This window comes from Mus caroli, unplaced genomic scaffold, assembly GCF_978045245.1.
Source record: "Mus caroli unplaced genomic scaffold, Mus_caroli_1 scaffold_9, whole genome shotgun sequence".
NCBI lineage: Eukaryota > Metazoa > Chordata > Mammalia > Rodentia > Muridae > Mus > Mus caroli.
Genome location: NW_028227264.1, coordinates 57,676,398 through 57,700,175, shown reverse-complemented (window position 1 = coordinate 57,700,175; position 23,778 = coordinate 57,676,398). Strand labels below are relative to the sequence as shown.

The 23,778-nt window shown below is 43.1% G+C and overlaps 1 protein-coding gene across 2 annotated transcripts in view; it reads left to right on the top strand.

Annotated features, from left to right (window-relative positions):
* Mcu (mitochondrial calcium uniporter) overlaps window positions 1–23,778 on the top strand; it is a 168,756-nt gene that overhangs the window by 101,903 nt on the left and 43,075 nt on the right. For both annotated transcript variants that reach the window (XM_029482392.2, XM_085842823.1), the window contains exon 2: window positions 21,815–21,884. In XM_029482392.2, coding sequence (XP_029338252.1) covers window positions 21,815–21,884 — 70 coding nt within the window. The remainder of the gene's footprint in view (window positions 1–21,814; window positions 21,885–23,778) is intronic.

The window sequence follows — 23,778 nt, the reverse complement described above, 5'->3', positions numbered from 1 at the left end:
AATCCACTGGCATTCTTTGTTCTTCTTGGTTTCCATTTTAAAAATGTAAATATCCTTAATACACCCTGATTATAGAGGTGGCTAACTTTTACTTACTGTAATTGTTAGTGAAAATCAACCATTGCATTATTTAGTAGTGTTGAATCTAAAGAACAATAAGGTAATATTCTAGCCATTCTCAAAGACTTCGAGTTGTCAAGACATAATACAAGATAGCACCGACTCCAGGATTCTGTCCCCGTGTCACTGACACTAAATGTAGAGCCATACAGTGTTCAATGGAAAGAGAAGTTACTTCTCATGCTTAATGGTCTTAATCCTCCTTTTATAAAAACATTAATCCGCTGTGTAAACAGACTGCATTTTTCACACGTTATCGCCCTAGAATGTTCTCTTCTGGGTGACAAGCAGAAAATGATTATAAATACTGGCTATTTGATGGCATCCATGATTTTCAGAGAGGCAGTGCCTTGAGTGTGAAGTTGGGGCTGCTAACCTCTCAAGATCCAGCACAGGAAGTGAGCTGGGTCATTCTCCCCTCAGCTATGAATAACTTAAAGGAAGAGCCACTTGGAGGAGACAGCTTTTACAAGTTACACTTTGAGAAGGGACCTAGTGATGGAGACTAGACGAGATGTCATTGCCACCCACATGTGCATTTGGTACCGTGAAATGCGTTGGCGTTTTGGTTAGCACCAGATTGGCACTGAGGACGAATGCTGTCATGCAGAAACCCTCAAGGTGACACTGGTAATGTCCTGTCAGAAGGTGATGGGACCAAGTGGATTCCGTGAACCAATGTCACTAGCAAGTAGTTCCCAGTCGTTCTCACAGTTCTGCCAGACTTACATAAAGAAAGACTGCATTGCCTTCCTCTGCTCTGGTTAAGGTATTGCCTTGGGATGCCTGGAGTCCTAGCATGTCCCCAGTTGGAAGAACCTGCTTTTGAGACATGGAGTTTAAGTAAGAGTTAAGACCTGTGCACACACGAACAATTAGGACAGACCATTACTCTTTAACTACCTGTCGCTACTCCTGTATCTTACCATTCATTCCCTTTACACCAACAACTAAACACTCATATCTCATACTGTCTGATGCTAGCACACTCTGCCTTTGACACGGGAGTCAGAGGATATCACACCATAAAGCTACCATACCATAAATGGTTAGCATTGCAGCTCCTCACTATGGTAACTCGTCAGCCATGGCACTTTTGGGTTTTTAATGGGGACTTTCCTCCCTAGGTTTTTATTTTGAAAAAAAAAAATCACATAGACAAAAAAGTCCAGCAGCCATGCAAAGTCCTTTCATCTGCACGCACACTCATTAGCGATTTGCCGGTACGTCTAGCCTTCTGAGAGGTCTCACTGAGCGTTTCATCCGTAAAACATTCAGTCTTCTTAGAAGGACATTCCTCTACCGAGCCAGGCAGTCAGCTGAAAGAAAGAAAAGTGAGACAGAGTTGTTGATCTATGGAAAGTGTATTTTTATGGCTTGCCTAAATGAGGAACATATTTCTTCCTTGCTGACAAGACCGAGGGGGAAATGTGTGGCGTTTCCTCTGTGACAGTGAGTAGTATGTATTTCTGACACGGTAGGAGAGATAACCGTGCCCGAGGGAGGCAGAGTTCATCAGTGGGAATGCGGCAACACGCGATCCATTTATGCTTTAAAAAATTCATCTATGCTATGCATGTGTATAATACATACGCACATTCTTTATGGTGTGTGTGTGTGGTTCGTGCATGCCACATCACATGTGTGTGGGTCTGAGGATAACAGTAAGTGGTTGACGCTCCCTCCACCATTGGCTCTGGGTGCTGACCTCAATCTTAGGTGTGTGTGACAAGTGCCATTACCTGCTGAGCCATCTCATTGCCCCGTGCTTTATGACTTCGTTCCCATAACTTCATAATATTCCAGAGGACTGAGTCTGTAAAGCACAAGGGATGGTGTGCCACGTGCCACAGGATCTGACTGACTTTAAATCCTCCCTTTGTCTGGCCCTCCTATTACACAAACGTCACCCGCACTCATAGACTAAGACAAACTTAGTCTATGGACAGAAATATAAATTTTGGCTATTCCTTACGTTTATTTTGGACCTTGTGCTTGTAGCTTCCAGACAGCTGTCTGGGTGATTTGCCGCATTTGTCACGGTTGCTCCAGCCTTACTTTGAAGAGAAGCTGAACAGCAGCTGCTGTGTTGCAGGAAATGATCCAGTACACAGCCTCCTGGACTCCCCGTCCACCGGGGTGGAATTTCTTAGTGGGCTACATACAACATGAAGGGGGTCGTGTTAGGGTCAGTAGCTATTCCCTACCGTGCCCCATCTATATGCTTTCCCTGGCTTTTTTCTCCAATGGTGGCATACTACACTTGACACAACAGTCAGCCCTGTCGCTCAGTGTTGACACATGAACTTGGACTCCCGACATCAGGGTCTATTTCTGGATTCCATTATCTCCAACATTGTCCTCTTTCTGTTGGCGATCCACCTCCTGATGGATGTTACCTTCCGTGAGAACAGTGCCCTCCTGTCCTGTTGGACACAGACTAGGAAGGAAGCAAAGATCTATGGCAAAGCTTATAGGGCTTAAGGGTTTTTTTTTCCCCCCACACTAAACATTTGGTTCTGCAAATCTGCATGCGATCCAAAGATTGACACTTTTCTAATGAAGCGTTTCTTTATATAAAATGGAGTGAAGTAGTCGGCTAATTTTAAATTTCATCTGGTGCTTAAATATTTTGAATTGTATGTGAGAAACGTTTTGAATAATCTGTATTTCTTCTAAAAGGCTGGTTTTAAGCTAAGCGTGGTAATGAACACTCATAATTCAGCACTGAGGAGGGAGACTGGGTGTTCAAAGCCAGCCTGGACTACATGATGGGATCCTTTTCTAGTTCAGATTCAGTCTGGTCCTTTTAATGATATTAATGTGAATGTCTGTATTCTTAACATGAAATAGGCCTTTGTCAAAAAAAGGAAGCAAGCATGGGGCTGGGGAGATGACTTGGTAGGTAAACGCACTTGTCCAAACGTTGAGAGCCTGGGTTCAGCTCCCCAGCATCCATATAACAGAAAGCCATGGGTAGTGGCTAGAGAGATGACTAAACGGCTAAGAGCACTTGATGCTCTTGAGAAGGACCTGGGTTCAGTTCCCAGCACCCGAGACAGGAAGTTCACAACCACCTATAGCTCTTCACATGGGGGTGGGGAGAAGGGCATAGGAACTGAAAGAACACTAGGGCTTGCTAGCTGCCAGCCTTCACAATGCAGCAAGTCCAGGATCAGTGAGCAACCTTGTCTCAGTGCATGAGGCAAAGAGAGGATGGTGCCTCCTCTGGCCTACACACACACACACACACACACACACACACACACACACACACACACACACCATGCATACACAGGAAAGGAAACCAACATGCCTTTCTACTTTTCCCTCTTAGGGGGCAACATGCAGTCAGGATATTCTTCCCAATAGCTTGTTAAAGAAGAGCTTTGCTGAGGGTGAATGATTCTCAGTTCAGTCAAGAAACACCTAAGCTGTCACACACACACACAAAGCCAACTCTCAAATCAGCTGCTATTAGAAGCCCATGGTAATGCCACCTCCACCACCGTGGAATTCGTCCTGTTTCAAGCACACACGGAATATTTTCTGAAACTGACCTCAAATCAGGCCATAAAGCAAACATTAATAAATTCCAAAGGACTGGAGTCATATAGCATTTTCTCTACCCACGGAGGAAATCACTGTCTGAAGCAATGAATCACTTTCTCTGGGAAATCCTCCAATATTTGAAATGTGTATCAAAGGAGAAATAGGAACCATGCTAAGAAATTAAAAGTATACATAGTTTCCCAGGATTAAAAGCAGAAAAGAAGGCTATCACTACAAATCCTGGAGCTGCTAAGAAGGCGGCTTAGGATGCAGCAGAGCAGCAAAGCAGGAAGCCTTGGGTTTGGTACCCAGCACTGGAACAACAGCAGCCAAAAAAAATGGCTGGAAAAACTTGATGCCAATAAACTTAAAATTTCACTCAAAAGTTCCTAGAGTAACATAATTTCCAAACCTAACATTAAACTTTAAAAAGCAAGCCTGATTTTAAGAATGGTCAAGAGGTTGGAAAGATGGTTCAGTGGTTAAGAGCACTGACTGCTCTTCTGGACAGAGGTCCTGAGTTCAAATCCCAGCAACCACATGGTGGCTCACTGATGCCCTCTTCTGGTGTGTCAGTGACAGTGTACTGAAAAATAAAATAAATAACTTTTTAAAAAGTCAAATGGCTCCTAAAAAAAGGCGGGGGGGGGGGAATGGGCAAAAGATCAGAACAGATATTTCTCCTATAAAGATGGCTGCCGAGAGCTTGAAATGATACAAAGCATCATTGGTCCCTAGAAGAGGGAGATGAGAGGCACCATGAGGTACTACTTCATATCTACTAAGGGAAATACTGTAAGAGAGACTGTAGTGAGAAGTATTGATGGGGACGTAGACGAAGCCTCACAGCAGGTAGGAATTAGAAATGGCGCTGCACAGAGACTTACATATGAATTTTCATGGGAACATTATTCCTCATAGCCAGAAAGTGAAACCAACCCCAGTAACCATCATTGTTAAAGGATCCCATATCACCACGCAATGGGGCATTGTTTGGCATTAAAAAGAGTGAAGTACAGGTATACGATGTCTTATAATTCTGTCTTGAAGACATTATGCTATTCAGTAAAATCCACTCAGCAAAATTCAACATCCTGAGTCACTTTGCTTAACATGAAATGTCAGGAACAGGCAAATCCATAAAAACAGAAGGTTGTCAAGGATTAGGAGTAGGGAAAACAGGAAATGATGTCTAATGGATGTTAGGTTGTGAGGATGGTGAAAGACTGTACTACTGACTGACGTAGAACTTACACAATGCTATGTATGTACTAAAACCATCATATCAGACACGGGTTTTCAGATAGACTCTCATTATATGGTTCAGGCTGGCCTCAAACTCATTATATAGCCTGGAATGATGGCCTGGAGCTTCTTCTCTTGCTTTTGCCTCTCAGGTGCTGGGTGGGACTGCAGGCATGTGCCACCCATAAGTAGATAAATTATACAAGATGGTAATTATATCTAAATAATGGTGCTCTTGGTAGGGGAAGAGCAAAAAACCAATGCCAGGAGAGATACAAAGTCTGATTGGTCTTATAGCTATAAAAGAAGTTTAACCGATAATTAAAACCTCACAGACATAAAACTCTAGGCTTGAGACATTTTCCAGAGGGAGCTAAAGAGATGGCTCAGTTGTTAAGAGTGCTTACTACTGTTGCAGAGAACTCGGGTTCTGTTCCGAGCACAGAAGTGGTAGCTGTTCCGAGCACAGAAGTGGTAGCTCTCCACCACGTGTAACACCAAGAGATCTGATGCCCTTTTCTGACCTCATCAGGCACTGCACACATGGGATTCATGTGCATTCGTGCATGAAAACATTCATACACTTAAAATAGAAAATAGTAAGTCTTAAACTTCCCCAGTGAATATGAAAACGTGACTGATGTATGTACTATCTATAAATATCCTCAATGAGGACATTATAAGAAAGGAAAGGGCATCTTCATGCAGATAAATACAAGTGAACAGCTGTCACAAAAACCCTCAGCAAAAGAGGATTAATGGGAATCCATATTTGACAATAGGTTATCTACCCCAAGATTTCAAAGGTGTTATAATTGATGATAAGTATTGAAGACTGTTCTCTTGATGTCAAGATCCAGGCTGAGGTAAGGATTATTCACTTTTGAACTTAAAGACTCATCCAGTTCGGTTACATTGAGGAAGAAATGAACTTCAGCATTCAAGAGGAAGTAAATCTAACCTCACATACAGGTGACACAATTGTATGTATTGAAACTCCGAAAGAATCCACGGGAAAGATATAAAATTAATGTGACTATCACAAAGTGATTGAAGAAAAACCACATGCTAAACCAGTTGTAAGTCGGACACGATCGGTCAGTTTATTAAATTCACGAAGCTGAGCCATTTCTACATGAGTGTAGACACACTGCACAATCCAGTGCAAAGCTTAGGGAGAGGAAGCTATATTCCTGTCGCTGACTTTTAGGAAATGAAATTTGAAAAATGAAACTATTTGCAATAACATTAAGATACATTAAAATATGTCATAAGAAAGAGATGTCAGGCCTCCCCAGAGAAAACCAGAGGTTCCCAGGGAGGAAAGAATGTGTCAAGATCATGCCCGAGAATATTTAACATTGTTCAGCTGTTGCTTCTCTGCAGATTCATCTGCAGGATCTGTATATTCTCAGTGGAGGAAAAGATGGCCAGCTTGTTGCAGAAGAAAGTAAATCTAAGCTTGGCTGGGTCCTATACTAAATAAAACGAATCATAAAACACAGGTATAAATGTTCAAGCTAAAAGAGCAAAGCTTGTTGGAGAAACCAGAAGAATATCTTCCTGACCTTCAGGCAGGAAACAGTACCTAAAACAGAATATAAAAGCCACTACTCATGAAGGAAAACATCACTAGTTGGGCTACATTAAAAGCTTCAGTTTCATTCTTTGAGGTACCATCAAAATGCTTGCTACGGTGAGAAAAGAAATGCACATACATATCACATAAAGACACACACACACACATACATATGAAGCCCCAACAAAGGGCTTATGTCCCAATATATAAGTAATTTTATATAAAATTTAAAAGGTAGCATAGCCCCAAATTAGCTAAGCTGACAATATTAGACATGATGAAATAAAATAAAATAATTTTTAAAAAGCATGGGGCTAGAGAGATGGTTCAGCAGTTCAGAGCACTTACTGTTCTGCCAGAGACCCAGGTTCAATTCCCAGCGTGCCCACCTGAAGTCTCACACTTCCTGTAACTTTAGCTCCAGGAGATCCAATGCCCCTGGCCTCTATGGGCTCTTCCACTCACATGTACATGTCCACATACAGATTCACACGCATACACATAATTAGAAAAAAAATTTTTAAGCAAAGAGTCTGGAACTCTGGGTATTAGGGTACTGGAGGTAAGACAGTGGAGCCTGCCATAGAACTCACTGTGTGGCCCCGCGAACATATGCAGGTCCCTCAGCTCTGAAGTTCATTTCCTAGTTTTATCTCGAAGAGTATATAAAGTGAACGTTCACGCCTGCATATTAGTCAACCTGGAGATAGCCCAGAAGTCCGCTGTGGTGGACTTGTTTAATGGACGTCTAAGTCTGCAGCACTGAAATGGAGTCATTGCTTTGTCTGCCAGCGTGGGAGAGCCCAATAGAGCCAATGTGGGCCAACACACAGCAAGATAAAATAGATAAATGCTGTCCACTCTGTTCATATACAACCCAAGCCTTCATCAGAAAAGAACATCCCCAGCTTCTCTTAGCAAGCATGCAGACTTGGTGAGGACTCTGAAAGATGCTCTAAAACAAGCAAACAAACAAACAAACAAAAACAGTTTAGAAATACTTTTACAATTTACAAAGGATTCTATAATGCATATTCTATACTTACCACTCTTAAATATCCACGTTTGGTCTAGCTCGTGCCAAATCTTTTCTTTTTTTTAAACTGAGAAATTTTCTTAGTTTCTTTTCCTGTTGCTGTGATAAAATGCTCTGTGGAAAGTAACGTAAGAGAAGATTTATTGGGGTTCACAGTTCAGGGTACTGTCCATCACGGTGGGGCAGGGGGGTCAGCAGCAGGAGCTTGTGGGAGTTGATCACTCTGCATCCGTCATTTTCTGTTTTATTGGTTATTTTTGTTTCGTTTTTGAAAAATGAGAGAGCGTGAAGCTGGGTAGGTAGGGAGGTGGGGAAGATCTGGAGAGAGCTGGAGTAGGGGAAAGAATATGATCAAACCGTATTGTATGAGAAGAACTTAGGAAGCAGAGAGCCGTGGATACGTGTGTGCCAGTACACAGCTTGCTTTTTCCAGAGTCCTTGGCTGGGGAGTGGTCCTACCTAGTTAAGATGGGACTTTCCACACTAATTATTATAATTAAGATAATACTTCGTAGACAGTCTCAGAGACTGACCTTAATGTCTGTATCTCCCCCTGAGTTCCTGGTGATTCTCCATTCTGTTAAATTGGCATTTAATATTATCATAGAAAATACATATTGCAATATTGTCAAAACTATCTGTTTCCATCCCCAATTTCCAAACCTTTCTCTCCAGAGCTATGTAGTATAAAAATGATATACCATCTCTATGAGTCTTAAGAGTAATCACATTCACATATTCAATGTTGTTATGTGTATATATTCCACATATTCAATAGTTATTAATATGTATATATGTATATACCCATTAAAGGTAAAATAATAATGCATGTATTCATATGTTAATTCATCAAGTACTATAACTTACTTACTCTATAGCTTACACATTTACTATACATTGCTTTTGCGATTTATTCATGTTTAAATCAATGGATAGTTTGGGTACTAAGCAAACATGAATTATCATTCCTAGCTGTTCATAATTCTTGCAAAATGAAGATGGCAGTGGTATTTGTAAGCAGAGTCATCATTAATATGTAATTGAGCCTCTGTCAGCTCGGACTGTGAAGCCATGACGAGAACTGTTGGCTGAGAGTTTGGTCCCACGTGACCAGCGAAGAGCAGCTGGCTTCAGGCAGAATAAGCAAAGAGCTACTGTGAGTTGGGCTTTCAATTATGTATGAAAACCACCCTAGCTGCCTTGTCTGCATCCCTTTACACTACACTGTGATGATTTGATTTGTAAGAGTTTTAATAACAGCCTCTTTGTGATCATTTTAAGTAATGTGTTAACTATATGAAGCTTAACAGCAAACTAAAATAAATCCATCCACTTAACTAACATCAGAGAAAAGGAAAAAAAAAAGTCATTGAATTTGACGTGTTTTTATGAAGCCCCGGGGTATTAAGAACAAATGTGTTTAAATCTCTCATTAATTAAAGTGTGTTTGTTCTGGGTGGCATTGCTATGGGACTTCGTCTGGCAATGCGGAAGGAGCACTGGCTGCTCCTGGTCCCTGCCTGTTGCCAGAGCTACAGCTGGAGCTGCTAACTCAGCAGGGCGGTTATCCCGGAAAGGCAAGTGTGCATTGATTGGGTCGTAAGTCGGTAAAAAGAGTAAATGGGAAGAGTGTTGAAACACACCCACTCCAGTGCTGGAACTCTCGCCTGTTGTCTCGTTCTCCTGGTGTAGAAATCCACTCCGCTCAGGCGCGCGTGGGAGGACAGAGAGCGATGCTCAGGACAGCTACTGCGGCCCCTCTCCTCGAGGGGAAGGAAGGAAGAAAGCTGCGTTCTTTTCCAATACTAGCTGACGCCAGAGCAAAAATAAAAGTCACTTCAGACAGACCTATTTATCTGCACTGCCCCTCGCGCGCGCGCGCGCGCGCGTGTGTGTGTGTGTGTGTGTGTGTGTGTGTGTGCGCTCGCGCGCGTTATTTACACACATTAAGTGCACACATTATTTACATGGGTGCACTTGTAGGCCTAAAGGTGACCTCAGGTGCCTTCCTCGCTTCCTCACCAGGTTATTCACTATCTCTCACTGAGCCTAGAACTCCCGTTTGATTAATCTGGCTGGCCAGTGAGTGCCCAGGATGCCGTCCCTGCCCCCCTCCACCAGCACTGGGCTTGCAGGAATGAGCTGCCACACTGACCCTTTGCACGGGTCCCAGGCATCTGACCTCACACATCCCTGCCACGACGCCCTGTTGCTTGGGTCATCTCCCACCCGGTGGTTGGACATTGTTTATTTCGTTAAAGAGGCATCGCAGGAAGGCGAGTTATTAAAATACCGTATTTACTGCTTTCTCCATCCTAGTCTCTGATGCTTTATAAACTTTACCAAAAACTTAAATCTCATACATTTTACTTGTTAAAAAAAAAGAATAAAGCAAGAAGCATATTCATGTTAGTTTGTACTCCCTCAGTTTTTTATTTTGAATATTCTCATATCTAAAGAAAATGATAGAAAGAATACAATGTGCATGTAGTCTTATCCCCATCTAGATTTATGTTATTAATATGTGACTACATTTGCTTTATTTTCCCTATGTATATGCATATGGAAAAAACGTGTTTTATTTCTTCTATATATGTGCATTCACATGTACACATGTGTGTTAGATTTATTTTCTCTACATACATATTCACATGTTCACATACATGATAGTTTTATTTTCCCAACATATGTGCATTCACGTGTACATACACATGCACATTAGTTTCATAGTCTCTACATATGTACTTCACATGTCCACAGGTGTGTTACTTTTGTTTTTCCCTAAATATGTGCATTCACGTGTACAGATGCACATTAGTTTCAACTTCTCTACATAGGTGCATTTACGTGTTCACATACATGTTGGCTTTATTTTTTTCCCAGTTCCTTTACCTGTAAACACTTTAACCCTGATTTCGTAAGAACACTAGCATTCTCTATCTCTTGTGCACAATATAAGAGCTGTTTTCATCTCTGGAACCCTTTTGTTACCTGTTTTTAATCTGTATTCAGGAACAAAGGAAGCGGGAGGGAGTATTAATAGCTGCCGCCCACCGCCTAAGTTATTCACCACTGTGCATCGTTCAGAATCCAAGTGTGAAAAAGAGAGAAGTTCAGCTTCCGTGCTGAATAAATACAAAGTATTGAAGGGACCGGACCCCAAAGCCTTATTCAGGCTGTCTCTTGAACCGTTTCTCCGAGCTGCACAAACCGTTAAATCATTCCCCTCAACTACTTCATTGTGCGTGACACATGTCAGGAAAGAACACATCGCTATTTGTCTTCACAAATTCATAGCTTTCTGAGTTGTAAAGACTCACGACGTCTGCTGTAAGACCTGTTCATTTCAAAGGCGAAAAGTCTGGTTCAAGGTCATGGAGCTAGATATGACTGGAGAATCTCATTTTCAAGCTGTCTGGGCAGCATTCTTTCTACCACAGGGATTCTCACTGAAACTCTGTTGCTTCTGCCAGAGTCTTGATAAGAGAGGAGGTGGAGGTCTGAGACCACCACACCTCCATTGCTCCTGCCTGCCCTTGAATCTGGTTTGGGTGAGCTACACAAGGCTTTTCAAGGTTCGGTTTGTATAAGAATTTTCCGCTAACCTTGTTACAAAGCCAGAGGGCTAAGGTGGGAGCTGGGAGTCTGCACCTCACTCCTGACTAGCTCCTGGGTGATGCAGACGCCACAGGTGCAGGTGACAGCTGTCAGAACCAGCCCAGGTTCGCATAGCCCAGGAGTCCCCCAAATAGGAAAGAGTATTTTCAAACATTACCCAGTACTGCACTTTATAAAACCCAGAAACTAATGTAATCAACACCTGTTTCTCCACTACCAACTGAAAACGAAAGACTTCCAAGGTCATTGCCGCAGTGACTGGAGACTTCATAGACGTAGCTGGTAATACAGAGGGACCCATAGATTCAAGTCTTCTGCCAAAGAGCGCTGTCAAGAAGACCACGACACCATGTTCCATTCTCCATGCGCGATGCGAGCGTTTTCCAAATGATGTCTGTTTAGTCAGTCTGACAAGTGGCATTGTGCTTTGATTCCTTTTGGAACAGTAGAAAAGGTTATCAAGAACAAATCCTAGTGTTTATGTGATGATAAGGATTTTTGTGGATAAGGATTCTTAAGAATTTTTGTGGTTGGGTATTTTGTCGTCTAAAATTAGTTAACAGTATAGTTATTAAACCAACTCAATGTAACATGAAATCCACCTGCAGCAGCCAAAAATAAAACAGACCTTAAATATGTAGGTGAAGGAATGCTCTAACTACTCCCCAAGTGCCTGTAGCTGTCGTCATTTCTTCTAATTTCTCAGACTCCCTCAGCAGTAAATAAAACATCAGCAATAATTCCCCAAGGGAAAGAGTAGAGTACAAAGCCGTCATAAAGCTTGTCAAAGAAGCTGAAATAGGGGAAAAGGGTGGGGGGCGCGACAATTCTGTGAAATAAGTCTTTATGAAGTGTCTGCTTCCTCCTGGCATACTGAGGGGTCCTAATGTGTAAAGAGATTAATATGTATGAAGTCTTCTGGCTGACCATAACCCTAAAGGGGAGTCTGTCATCAGAACAGATATTAGAACACAGCATGGTGGAATAAAAGGGTTTGGACAGAATCTAGGAACAGTGTATGGAAGATGTAAAGAAGATGAACTTGAAGACATAATGTGTTTAAAAGTAATACAAGGGCTGGGGGTGTGGCCTAGCTGGTAAGCATGCTTGGGGGTGTGGCCTAGCTCGTGAGCATGCTTGCCTGACGTTTTCAGAGTCATGGCTTCAGTATCCAGCACCACAAATGATCCCTGAGGAAATGTACACCCCCAGTGCTTGGGAGCTGAAGGCAGGAGGAGAAGAGATTCAAGGTCATCCTTTGCTACAGAGAACCTAGAATCACTGTTCAAAACACAACCAAAAACTCTCCTTTGTTTTGTTTGTTTGAGGCAAGCGTCTCCTGTAGTTCTGACTGGCCTCAAACTCAGTACATAGTCAAAGCTAGCCTTCAGTTCTAAATCCTCCTGGCCTCTACCTCCCAGGTGCTGGGAACACTGGCTTCAATCACCATCTTGATCCCCTCTAAAACATTGGTAATTTAGAAGGAAAAAACCTGGTTTATTCTTTTTATGTGTATGTATGGGTTCTTGTGAATTCATGTACACTACAGGCCTGCCTGAGGACTCCAGACGAGAGCATTGGATCTCCCTGGAACTGTAGTTACAAGTGTTTGTGAGCCACTTGGTGTGGGTGCTGAAAACCAAACCTGGCTCCTCTGAAAGAGCAGTAAGCACTCTTAACTGCTGAGCCCTGCTCTAGCCACTGGCAACAAGTATTTTTTTTAAGTCACTTCACTTGGATAGATTTAATAATTTACTAAGAACAGAAGTTGCCTTGGGAATTGAAGGCATATACTTTTATATATTTAGTCATGACTTCTTTTATGACATTACAATGTATCTAGTGGGGAAAACATTAGTCCAGATATAATAAAGTCTAACAGTCATTTAAAATAACCAGAGGATGAATAATTTTCTGATATCAAAGCATTAAATCACACATATTAATAGCACTCTGACTTAAACTGCATAAGACACTTTGTTTCATAAGACACTTTGTCTCCTAGTTATCCAGAGAGTCCTGCGGTTCAGTGTAATTGTTTTTGTTGCTATCTGAAGGGACATTTCTGAAAAACCTGGAGTATCTGCCTTTCACATGGTAGGGCTAACCTTACACAGATTTCGGGGTACAGATCCTCATGCTTTTAAAAAAGAACTATATTTTCTAATGGATGAGACTTTCCAGTAAGAGGCAAATCTCTTATAGAGATGGTTTGTGTGAGTGTGTTTCTATAGAACATTAAAGTTCAAATACAAAGCTTCACTCGAGTGTGGTCACTCACCCTTAAGTGAAATAGCCAACAGATGTAGTATTAATATAACAGGTGGGAAACTGCATCTTGGGGCCTGAAATTCCAGGTCCCAATAACTAATAACTTTTTTCTAATAACTCCAGGGTCTCCCCTTCTCTCAGTCCTCAAGCTTTGAGAGCTGAGTGCTTGAGTTGGTACTTTGATTGAAGGTAGTAAAAGTCTCTCACTGGTGTGATGCTTCAGTAGTTTTATTTTATCAGGAGATAAACGTGGAAAAAAAACCAAACTTCAAATTGAGTACACTGCTATCTATAGATATGTTTTGCTATAGGCCAACTGCAATAGTTTTACACAGTTAATTATAGAATGCCCATAAACTCTGGAGGGGGGGGGGAGGAGGAGGAGGAAGAGGAAGAGGAGGAGGAGGTGATGGTGGTGGTTAGGGAACAGTCTTGGGTGTCATTCTTCAGGCACCATCTGCCTTTCTTCTTCTTCTTCTTCTTCTTCTTCTTCTTCTTCTACTTCTTCTTCTTCTTCTTCTTCTTCTTTCTTCATCTTCTTTCTTCTTCTTCTTCTTTCTTCTCCATCTCCTTCCCTTCCCCCACCCCTTCTTCTTCAACAGGCTCACCACCTAGAATTCAATAATTTGGGTAGGCTGGTCAGCAAGTCCCCAGGTTCCTCCTGTGCTCCCCCCCCCCCCACACACACCCGGCACTGGCATTACAAGCACATTTCACCATGTCTGGTTTTAAAAGTGCTTCTTATATATGTAATACCATACTTACATGTAACACATTGTGACTACATTCACTGTCCCATTCTTTCTCAGACCCCTTTTCTACTCCATCAACCTCCCTTCCCAACTGACCCTCTCCTATGCTGTGTCCCTCCTCTCTCCTTTCTCCCCCTCCCCTCTCTCCCTTCCTCCTTCCCTCCTCCCTTCTTCCCTTCCTCCCTCCTTCCTCCCCTCCCTCCATTTTCCTTCCCCTCTTCCTTCCTTTCTTCCCTCCTTCCCTCCCATTCCTCCCTTCCAGCTTCCCTCCTTTCCTCCTTTCCTCCTTTCCTCTCTTCCTCCCCTCTCTCCATCTCCCTCCCTTCCTTCACAAGACGGAGGGAAGGATGTTCAGGCAGTCACAGTTGGCATTCATCCTGATCAATTCCATCTGGAAGACAACACCCACAGCACTTCTCTCTGTCCTTAAGTTTCCTCGGGCTTTCTACCTGTCTCGAGAAGCTGGTGTGATTCTGATAGGTCAGCCTTTATGTGTTACTTGGCCTTTTTCTCTTGTGGATTTAATATTCTTTGTTCTGTGTGTTTAGTGTTTTGATTATTATGTGGCAAGAGCATTTTCTTTTCTGACCCAGTCTATTTGGTGTTCTGTAAGCTTCTTGTACCTTTGTAGGCATGCTTTTCTTTCGATTAAGAAATTTTTCTTCTATGATCTTGTTAAAACTATTTTTTGAGCTGGGAATCTTCTTCTCCTTCTTTTATTCTTAGGTTTGACCTTGTCGTGGGATCCCAGATTTCCTGGATGTTCTCAGTTTTATAGATTTAACATTTTCTTGGACCGATGTATCTATTTCTTCTATCGTATCTTCAGCACCTGAGATTCTTTCTCTCTTCCATCTCCTGTATTCTGTTGGCGATGCTTGCATCTGTTGTTCCTGTTGGCTTATCTAGGTTTTCCATCTCCAGGTTTCCCTTGGTTTGTGTTTTCTTTATTATTTCTGTTTCCATTTTCAGGTCTTAGGCAGTTGTATTTGTTTCCTGCAACTGTTTGTTTTTTCTTGGCTTTCTTGTCATTCTTTAAGGGATTTATTGATTTCCTCCAATTTTTAAATTGTCTTTCCCTGGTTTCCTTTAAGGGATCTATTTATTTCCTCATTAAGGTCCTCTATCATCTTCATAAAGTTAGTTTTAAGGATGTTTTCATGTGCTTCAGCTGTGCTGGAATATCCAGGGCTTGCTTAGTAGCATGGCTGGACTCTGGTGGTGACATGGTGTCCTGGCTGTTGGTTTCTGTGTTCTTAATCTGACATTTGGGCTTTTGAGCGATTGGAGGCCTGGGTGCTGAGTTCTGGGTTTGTCTTTGTTGGGATGGGTGCTGAGTTCTGGGTTTGTCTTTGTTGGGATGGGTGCTGAGTTCTGGGTTTGTCTTTGTTGGGATGGGTGTTTCTTCCTTGGTTTCTGTTTCCTCTCTGGCCCTCTGGCTGGAGTGCCCTGTGGTAGAGTAGAGGGTCTCTGCCTGCGTTGGGAGCTGGTTTTCTGATGGCCTGGATGGTCTCTGGTGGAACAGAGCATTTCCTTCCAAGGGGGCTGGAGTTCTGGCTCTGTGTATGGCCTCTGATCTAGCTGAGAGTCTTCTGGGGTTCAGAATGCTGGCCTTGCCTCTGGTCAGGTAGGAAGCTTCCTTGAGAAGTGTCGGCTAGGGTACGGTGGTGACTCGAACTCAGGTTCTTAAGTCCTCAGAAGGTGAAGCATTTTGTCCACTGAGCTAGCCCGGCTGGACGAATACTCTGGTCTTGAAAAAGACACTTTGAGACAGCATTGAAAGGATCCATTTTTATAAGTGTGTGGATGGATCATGCTGATGTAACGGCGTGTAACAGGGATGTAGAATCTGACTGATCTAGACTGTGGCACAGTGAGGCTTTTTCTGGCCACGTTTCAGCTTTGGACAAATAGTTGTTATTCATCTAAAGCTCATTGGCCTGGTTAGTTACAGTATGCTTTGGGGTAGTTAGTATGTATTTGTTTCCGAAATAAGACTCGGTCTTCTTGGGTCTCTGGTAGGTTTGCTCTTCTGGCTGTGTAAGGTAGATGAAGGGAAAGTTGATTTATGTTACCAGTAAGGGACACAAAAGTAGCATTAACTTGGATTTAATTGTGGGATCTAAGGACATGGGATATCTCTTTTTAATACTCAAAGGTTTTGAATTAGCTTAAGTCCTATGACTTGGGGGAAGATAACGTTTTGTATTCTAAGTTGACACTGCTAGAGATTTTTCTTCCTGGGTGAGGGTTAAAGGTAACCTGTCGCAGCACACACGGAAGGGTGGCCTTATGCATTTCTTACATTAATTACACGTTTTTGCACTCCCCTAACATTCTCAGGTTACTTCTCAGAATATGTGGACTTCCCTTTACAAAAAATAGAAACTTACTTTCTTTGCAAAGGTCTGTGGTGCTAGCCCATCTCTTTATTTGGCATTGATGGTACCCAGAGACTCCCAGAGACTTCTCTCCCTGGGTATTTTTATGCCTTCCACAGTCTCTCTTCACCTTGATTTTGGTCACTCCCTATATGAAGAATATGCACTGTTTACCGAGAATGTCTTTCTTTTTATTAACTATTTGTTAGTTATTTGGTTGTTTGTTGGTGTTTGCTTGCTTGGTTTGCTCAGGTTTTGTTTTGGTTGAAGAGCTGAGAATCCACCCCAGGGCTTATGCATGCTAAGCTTGCACTCTTCCACATCCCTAACAAACTAACAAACTTGTGTTTGATTTGATTTTGTGGTTTGTTTCTGTCATCTAGGCTAGCCCTGAACTCCTGTATCCCTCTCCCAGGAGCTGATATACACATACCATATACATATACATATAGCTCCATTCTTGGCTCCCAGCAAACTTCCTGATGTGTTTTTTAATGTTAATATTGGCCAAATATTTATGAGATGCTTGCTACTTTAGAACAAAAGAAAACTAAAAAGCTTACTATTTTATTGTGACATATCAAGAATAAAGAGATGCAGCACGGATAATTCTGATTTGGGGATCACAGGATACAGGGGGCGAGGAGCAGGACTTCTTCGGTGATGAGCATTCATTACCCATTTCCAGGTTGCTTTTGATTTGTTGTTTTTCCTCTGTATTGTTACCATATTTCAAGGAGAAATGGCTAGAACAAAATCATTTTTGTTTATGTTAGTCTCAACAAATTTCTCATGAGAAATCTTTAAAAAAAGTTACAGACCAATATCTGTGTGTGGACGATTCAATAAATAATAGCCTGGGATGGTGGCTGTAAGTCACAGCTGTTTGGGAGGCTGAGGAAGTTGGTGGTTTATGCCCAGGGGTCTGAGGCCAACCTGTGCAACACTGAAAACCCGCCTCTAAATATAATTTTTAGTTGCGATTGTCAGTATCACTATAGACATGGTCTGGAGAGTTATCCCCACACCATGTAAGCTTTATTCTATAGCAAGGGCCAGCTAAGGCTTTCTTAAGGGGCTGCACTACAGACGTTCTAGCTTTCTAAGACCCCGTGGTTTCTGTTGCAATTACTCATTCCTCTCACTGCTGTTGTTGAAATCTGCTGTTCAGAAAGAGTCAGTTGACCTGCAGTGGGCATGAGTGAACTCAGCTGTGTTGCACTAAAATTCTACAAACAGAGGTGGCTGGCCCGCCAGTCCATGCTCATGCTCTACAGCATCCAACAGAAATCATGTCATGTACTGTTGACTGCAATATATATATCGCCAAGGACAATTCGTAAAAATCATAGAGGCTTCTGGCTTTTACAATGTTCCAGCAAATGGTGATCTGAAGTATTTTCAGGTGAAGTGTTCTGATGGTTCGGATGTCTTTTAAGATGTTCTGGGGGGAAATGAGGCATGATAGTGAGTGCCTATTATCCTAACACACGAGGGGTAGAGAAGAGGGTGAGAGGATCCTGAGTTCACATCATTGTTGACTAGACAGCAAGCTTCAGGCCAGCTTTGATCATAGGGAATGCATTTCATAAACATCAAAAGAGAGACAGAGGAGGAGAGCTGGAGGGGAGGGAGTCAGAGACAGACAGACTGACTGACTGACAGACTGACTGACTAGGGAAAGAAGAAAGCAAACTAGCTGGGCCTAGATAAACTGAGTTTGGCAAAATGTTGCTAACTACTGAAGGGAGTGATGGGTGCCTGGGATTTCCTCGCACTTTGCTCTTTCCTGTTCACAGATGGTCGTGGTAAAAGCCACTGCATAGTCATAATGGCCCAGTAAATGTACCAGTCCCTCCCTTCTCTCCTCACACCATAGCATGGGAAGGAGATAAGAAACTGAACTCTAAGCTTTGTCTTCAACACAACCAGGGAGCAACCCCACAGCACTCTGTATAAAGGGCGGCAGCCAGATCTGGTGAAGGCCAGACAGATGCCCGAGACCTCAAGAGGTGACACCCGTGCTTGCAGATCCCCAGCAAAGCCAGACCAGCAAGTTCTTCAGAGTTGGTGGTTGGCCTCAGACACCCCAAAAGCAAATTCAGGGCTTTGGCAAGTACTCCAGGAAAGATTAATGTTAAGAACTAAGATGTCAGGCTTCAGAAAATTCAGTTCTCATGACACCCCCCCCCCTTCAAGAAGAAGTTTGATCCTTGAAGCAATAAAAGTAGAAACTGTAGCTACAGAGTTGGCAGCTAGCATGGAGCCCACTGTCTGTAGAGTGAAGATGAAAACAAATGTGGGTTTGTATCCTCAGAGCGGTGTCTGCATCTCTGAGGCTGGCGCAGGGCGGTGGGGAGGACGAAGGACTAATACTGAATAAACTCATGCTTTATGAAAGCCACCAACGGTCATCTAAGAAAGACCCAGCCACAACGTCACACAAGGAGCATTGAGAAAGCAGGAAGGCAGATAGAGAATGGACACCTGAACTAAACTGATCAGGAAAGGGACATAAAAAAGCCTCAGAACTCATAACAGAGGGAAGACTTTTGTTGTAACATAATAAATATTTTCCACAAGCTAGCATTTATTTGACGAGGACTTGTTATTTCACAAACACTGTCAGTGGTTGAACCAATTAAAATTTGTCCCATGGGTCAGAGAATACAGCCATAAACTAAGTGAGCAATTTGCTTAGAAGAATTGGACCTACCAAAATCAGGGGAAAGCTAAGCATGTTGGGTAGGGGTATATACCTGAAGGCGATCAGGAGAGGCTAACACTGGATCAGTATTTAACATGAGGGGCCAGAGTAGACCTTTCCCAGCAGGAATGACATTTAAAGAGCTAAGGGGAGAGAGGGAGCCAAGTAGTCACGAAAACCAATGTTATAAACTCAGCTGCCATCGTCCTGTCTCCCTTTCCTGGGTGCTGGGACTGCAAGCATGCATCGCCATGCTTTAGTTCACAAGGAAACCATTTAACAAGAAAGCAGTGATCAGAACACCCATAAAACTCCAGACTATACTGCTTGCCCATCATGGTCAAGGCCCTGGGTTTAATCTTCCGTATTGACAAAAAGAAAAAAATAAAAACAAGCACAAGACTCTAAAACTGCATACTGGAAAAGACTAAATATATGTTTTATATTCCTATAAATAAATATAAGGAGACTAGACTTTCCTAATGAACAATTCCCAGATTAGTTCACAGAAATGATAGTAAATAACAGGCCAATAGAGACATTGCGGATGCACACAAGAAAAAAACCTCAGGGTAATGCATTCAGCATTGGTTACTACACTACAACACAGACAGTGGTCATGGGAACAGATGCAAACTCTGTGAGGAGAACTGTAAAATGCTTCTCTAGTATACAGATAAAGATTCGGAAGGAGAGACGTGGGATTCTAGGCTACATCAGGTATAGTTGCATACACCTGTATTTCCAGAGGCAAGTAGATCTCTGTGAGTTTGAAGATAGCCTGGTCTACACAGTGAGTTCCAGGCCGGCAGGGCTACATAGTGAGACCCTGTCTCAAACCACAAAGACTCCTGGATGCCAAGGCTTGACATAATACAGATGGTAGTTTCCCCTATGTCAACCCATGGCATTAGCATGGTCTCGAAACAAAATGCTTAGCACTTACAGGTGAGCACTCACTGTAGACCAGGGACTGTTCTAAGTGCATTATATATACTACCAATTCAGTTCTCCTGATGACTAACCAAGCCAGATACTAAAATTTACCATAAAGCCAGAATGTGGAACCATCGTGGTTATCTGGTTGCGAGCAGACAGATCACTGGACAGAGCAAAGCTTTGTTCAGAAACAGATTGAAACTCATATAAGTATTTGGAAAGGGGGGAGGCTGCTGTCTGAGGTGAGATGAAGATGGGTTATTCGCTACCTCAACCAGCCGTGCTGCCGTGGAAGAGAGATTGGCTGTGTGTCTTTCTGAAATGTGACTGAAATTAAGTCCAATGAATCAAAATTTTAAACCCGAAAGAAAAACCAATCTACAAACGTTCTCTGTAGTTATTTAAATGACTTATTTATATTTTTTTCTAAATATTAGTGTCCTGGGTACTTTTCTCTCACTCTGAAGAGACACTGTGACCAAGGCAACTTATAAAAGAAAGCGTTTAACTAGGCCTTGCTTTCAGAACTCAGGTCAGTCCAGAATCATCATGGCAGGAAGCATGGTGGCACGCAGGCAGGCATAACGTGGTGCCAGAGCCATAGTTAGAGCTTTAATCTTATACAGAAGCAGCAGACAGCGAGAGACACTGGGCCTGGCTTGGGCTTTTGAAATCTCAAAGCCCAGCCCCAGTGACACACTTCCTCCAACAAGGCCACACCTCCTAATCCTTCTCAAACAGTTCCACCAACTGGGGACCACATATTCAAACAGATGTAAGTGCCTGCCAGACCATTCCCATTCCAAACACCACAGTCAGTCTTTCTTACGTTCCCAGATGTCTTCAGGAGGAAGGAGGTGGGAGGTAATGAGATTCCTGCATCCTGTGTTACAGCTGAGTTACCGTGGGCATTGTCCTGGATTCCTAAATGGTCTCGATTGTCTTGGCATGGGTTTTCTTTAGTGCCTTCCTGCCTTCCTTCTGTCATACTTTTGGGACTGGGAAAGGTACAAAGAAAGGGCTTAGTGAGAAATGTGTTCAGTATTCTCCTTGAAACCTAGCTCATTTCTGAGAACTTCAGTCTAGACTCCTGGCCGCAGCACTGCCCTGTGAAGATGCGGCAAAAGTGTGTGGCTGTGACTTCGTTCTAATGCTCTGGGCTCAAGCACTGAGGTTGCCTGTCCAAGATTTTAATAAGAAAAGCAAACAGCAAGAGCCAGAGCCCACTCCAATACTGAAGCTGCACAGTGCATCCCATTCTCATAACTAATGAAAGAGATGCCAATCTAAGGTCTGGCAGCGAGAGGCAGGGAAAGTTAGAGCGGATAGTGCTTACCCAGGATTGCTTTTAAAAGTCAGTAATATATTTTTCCCCCAGGTGTGACTCTCATTTTGTTTAGTATGAGACCACCCAGCTATGTATGAAGATGTGTTTGTTTGTAGTGTCTCTGTTGCTAACAGGCTGCTGGGAATGTCTTTTATTGTTTCCGTTCATTTGCATTCTCTGCTTCCCCATGAAGAGTCAGACTTACACAGTCAGATGCTAGCGTTATTTGGAGCACGTGTGCCTAGAATCAATTTGCCCTGACGGTTTACCTGGCTTTTGTCTCTTAGGCACACCAGAGGCCAGCTTCCTGGCAGAGCGTGGGAGCCGCATATTGCAGTACGGTTGTGCCCTCTGATGGTGAGTTTCAGAAAATCCATTTTTATATCTTACTTTTTTTTTTTCCTATCCTCCTTAGCTTAGTGTTTCCAGACATCTTTAGTCAACATAAACATTTTTTGTTGTTGTTGTTTTGTTTTTTGTTTTTCGAGACAGGGTTTCTCTGTATAGCCCTGGCTGTCCTGGAACTCACTTTGTAGACCAGGCTGGCCTGGAACTCAGAAATCCACCTGCCTCTGCCTCCCCAGTGCTGGGATTAAAGACGTGCGCCACCATGCCCGGCTTAAACATTTATTTTTAATAATTTTATTACATCTATTTATTTGGGGGGTGCATGCATGACATGGCATGTGTTTGCAGGTCAGAGGACAACTTGAGGGGGTCAGTTCTGTCCTCCCACCATGTGAGTTCCAAGGACTGAACTGAGGTTGTCTGGCTTGGCAGTGAGTACCTGTACCTGCTCGGCCACCTCTGCAGCCCACTTGCTGATTTACAGACCATCTTCCCACTCCTGGTTCTCTTGGAGGTCAGGGAAAGGGGATGATGATGGTTAGGGAAAGGGGTGTGGAGCTGGGAAGAGGGTGAATTCAGAGAGTTAACTGATGCAGACGAGTTGTCCGTCAAGTCTTCATAGGTCCTCAATGGTCATTCACGTTTAGAAACAGGTGCTGAGTTACCTCTCTGCCGGTGAAATGAGCCAGTTCAAGCCAGTTTTGATTATATTAAATGCAGGTTTATTGGGAAGCTGCTCTTGGATAAGTTTGCTGGCCCCAAGGACCGAGGCCAGGGAAGTCACCATGGGAAGGGAGAGAGAGGAGATGGGGAAGAAAAATCGAGAAAGTGTGCATGCAGAGAGACAGGAGAGGAGAAGAAAGAGAAGGAAGACCAAAATGTCTGGATTATAGAGGGAGAGGTCCTGGGGGAAGGGGCGGATACTTTGTAAATGTTCAGAGTGCCCCAGACTGTCAAGAGGATTGAAACTTTGTTTATTTTTTTTCTTTAATCAATTTATTTTTTTACTTATTAACTTCACATCCTGCTCACTGCCCCCCTGCTGAGGGCACTCCCTTCCACAATCCTTCCCCCATCCCCTTCTCTGGGCAGGTGGGGGCCCACTCTGGGTGTCCCTCCTACCCTAGCATTTCAAGTCCCTGCAAGGCTAGGTGCTTCTTCTCCCACCGAGGCCAGACAAGGCCTCAAGCCTAAAAGAACATATCCTACGTACCCTTTGGGATAGCCCTCACTCCAGTTGCTCAGGACCCACATGATGACCAAGCTGCATAGCTGATACATATATGCGGGAAGGCCTAGGTTCAGCATATGTTCTTTGGTTGGTGGTTTAGACTCTGAGAGCCCCAAGGGTCCAGGTTAGTTGACTCTGTTGATCTTACTGTAGAGTTCCTATCCCATTCAGGACCCACAGTCCTTCCTCCTGTTCTTCCATAAGAGTCCCCAAGCTCCATCGACTGTTTGGCTGTGGGTGTCTGCATCTGAGTCAGCTGTTGGGTGGAGCATCTTGGCAACTTGTTCCTGTCTGCAAGCATACAGAGCATCATTAATAGTGTTAGGGATTGGTGCTCACCCATGGGATGGGTCTCAAGTTGGGCTGGTTATTGGTTGGCCATTCCCTCAGTCTCTGCTCACTCCCCCATGCCTGTATTACTTGTAAACAGGATAAATTTGGAGTTGAAAGTTTTGTGGGTGGGCTGGTGTCTCTATCACTTTACTGGAGTTCCTGTCTGGTTATAGGTGGTGGCCTCTTCAGGTTCCATATCTCCAGTGATCAAAGCTAAGGTTGCCCCCATTGATTCTTGGATGCCTCCCTTGTCCCAGGCCCTTCTAACTTTCACTACCATTTCTACCATAAATTTTCAATTTACAGAGCTTGGCTTAGGGGTTAACATATTTTGTGTAA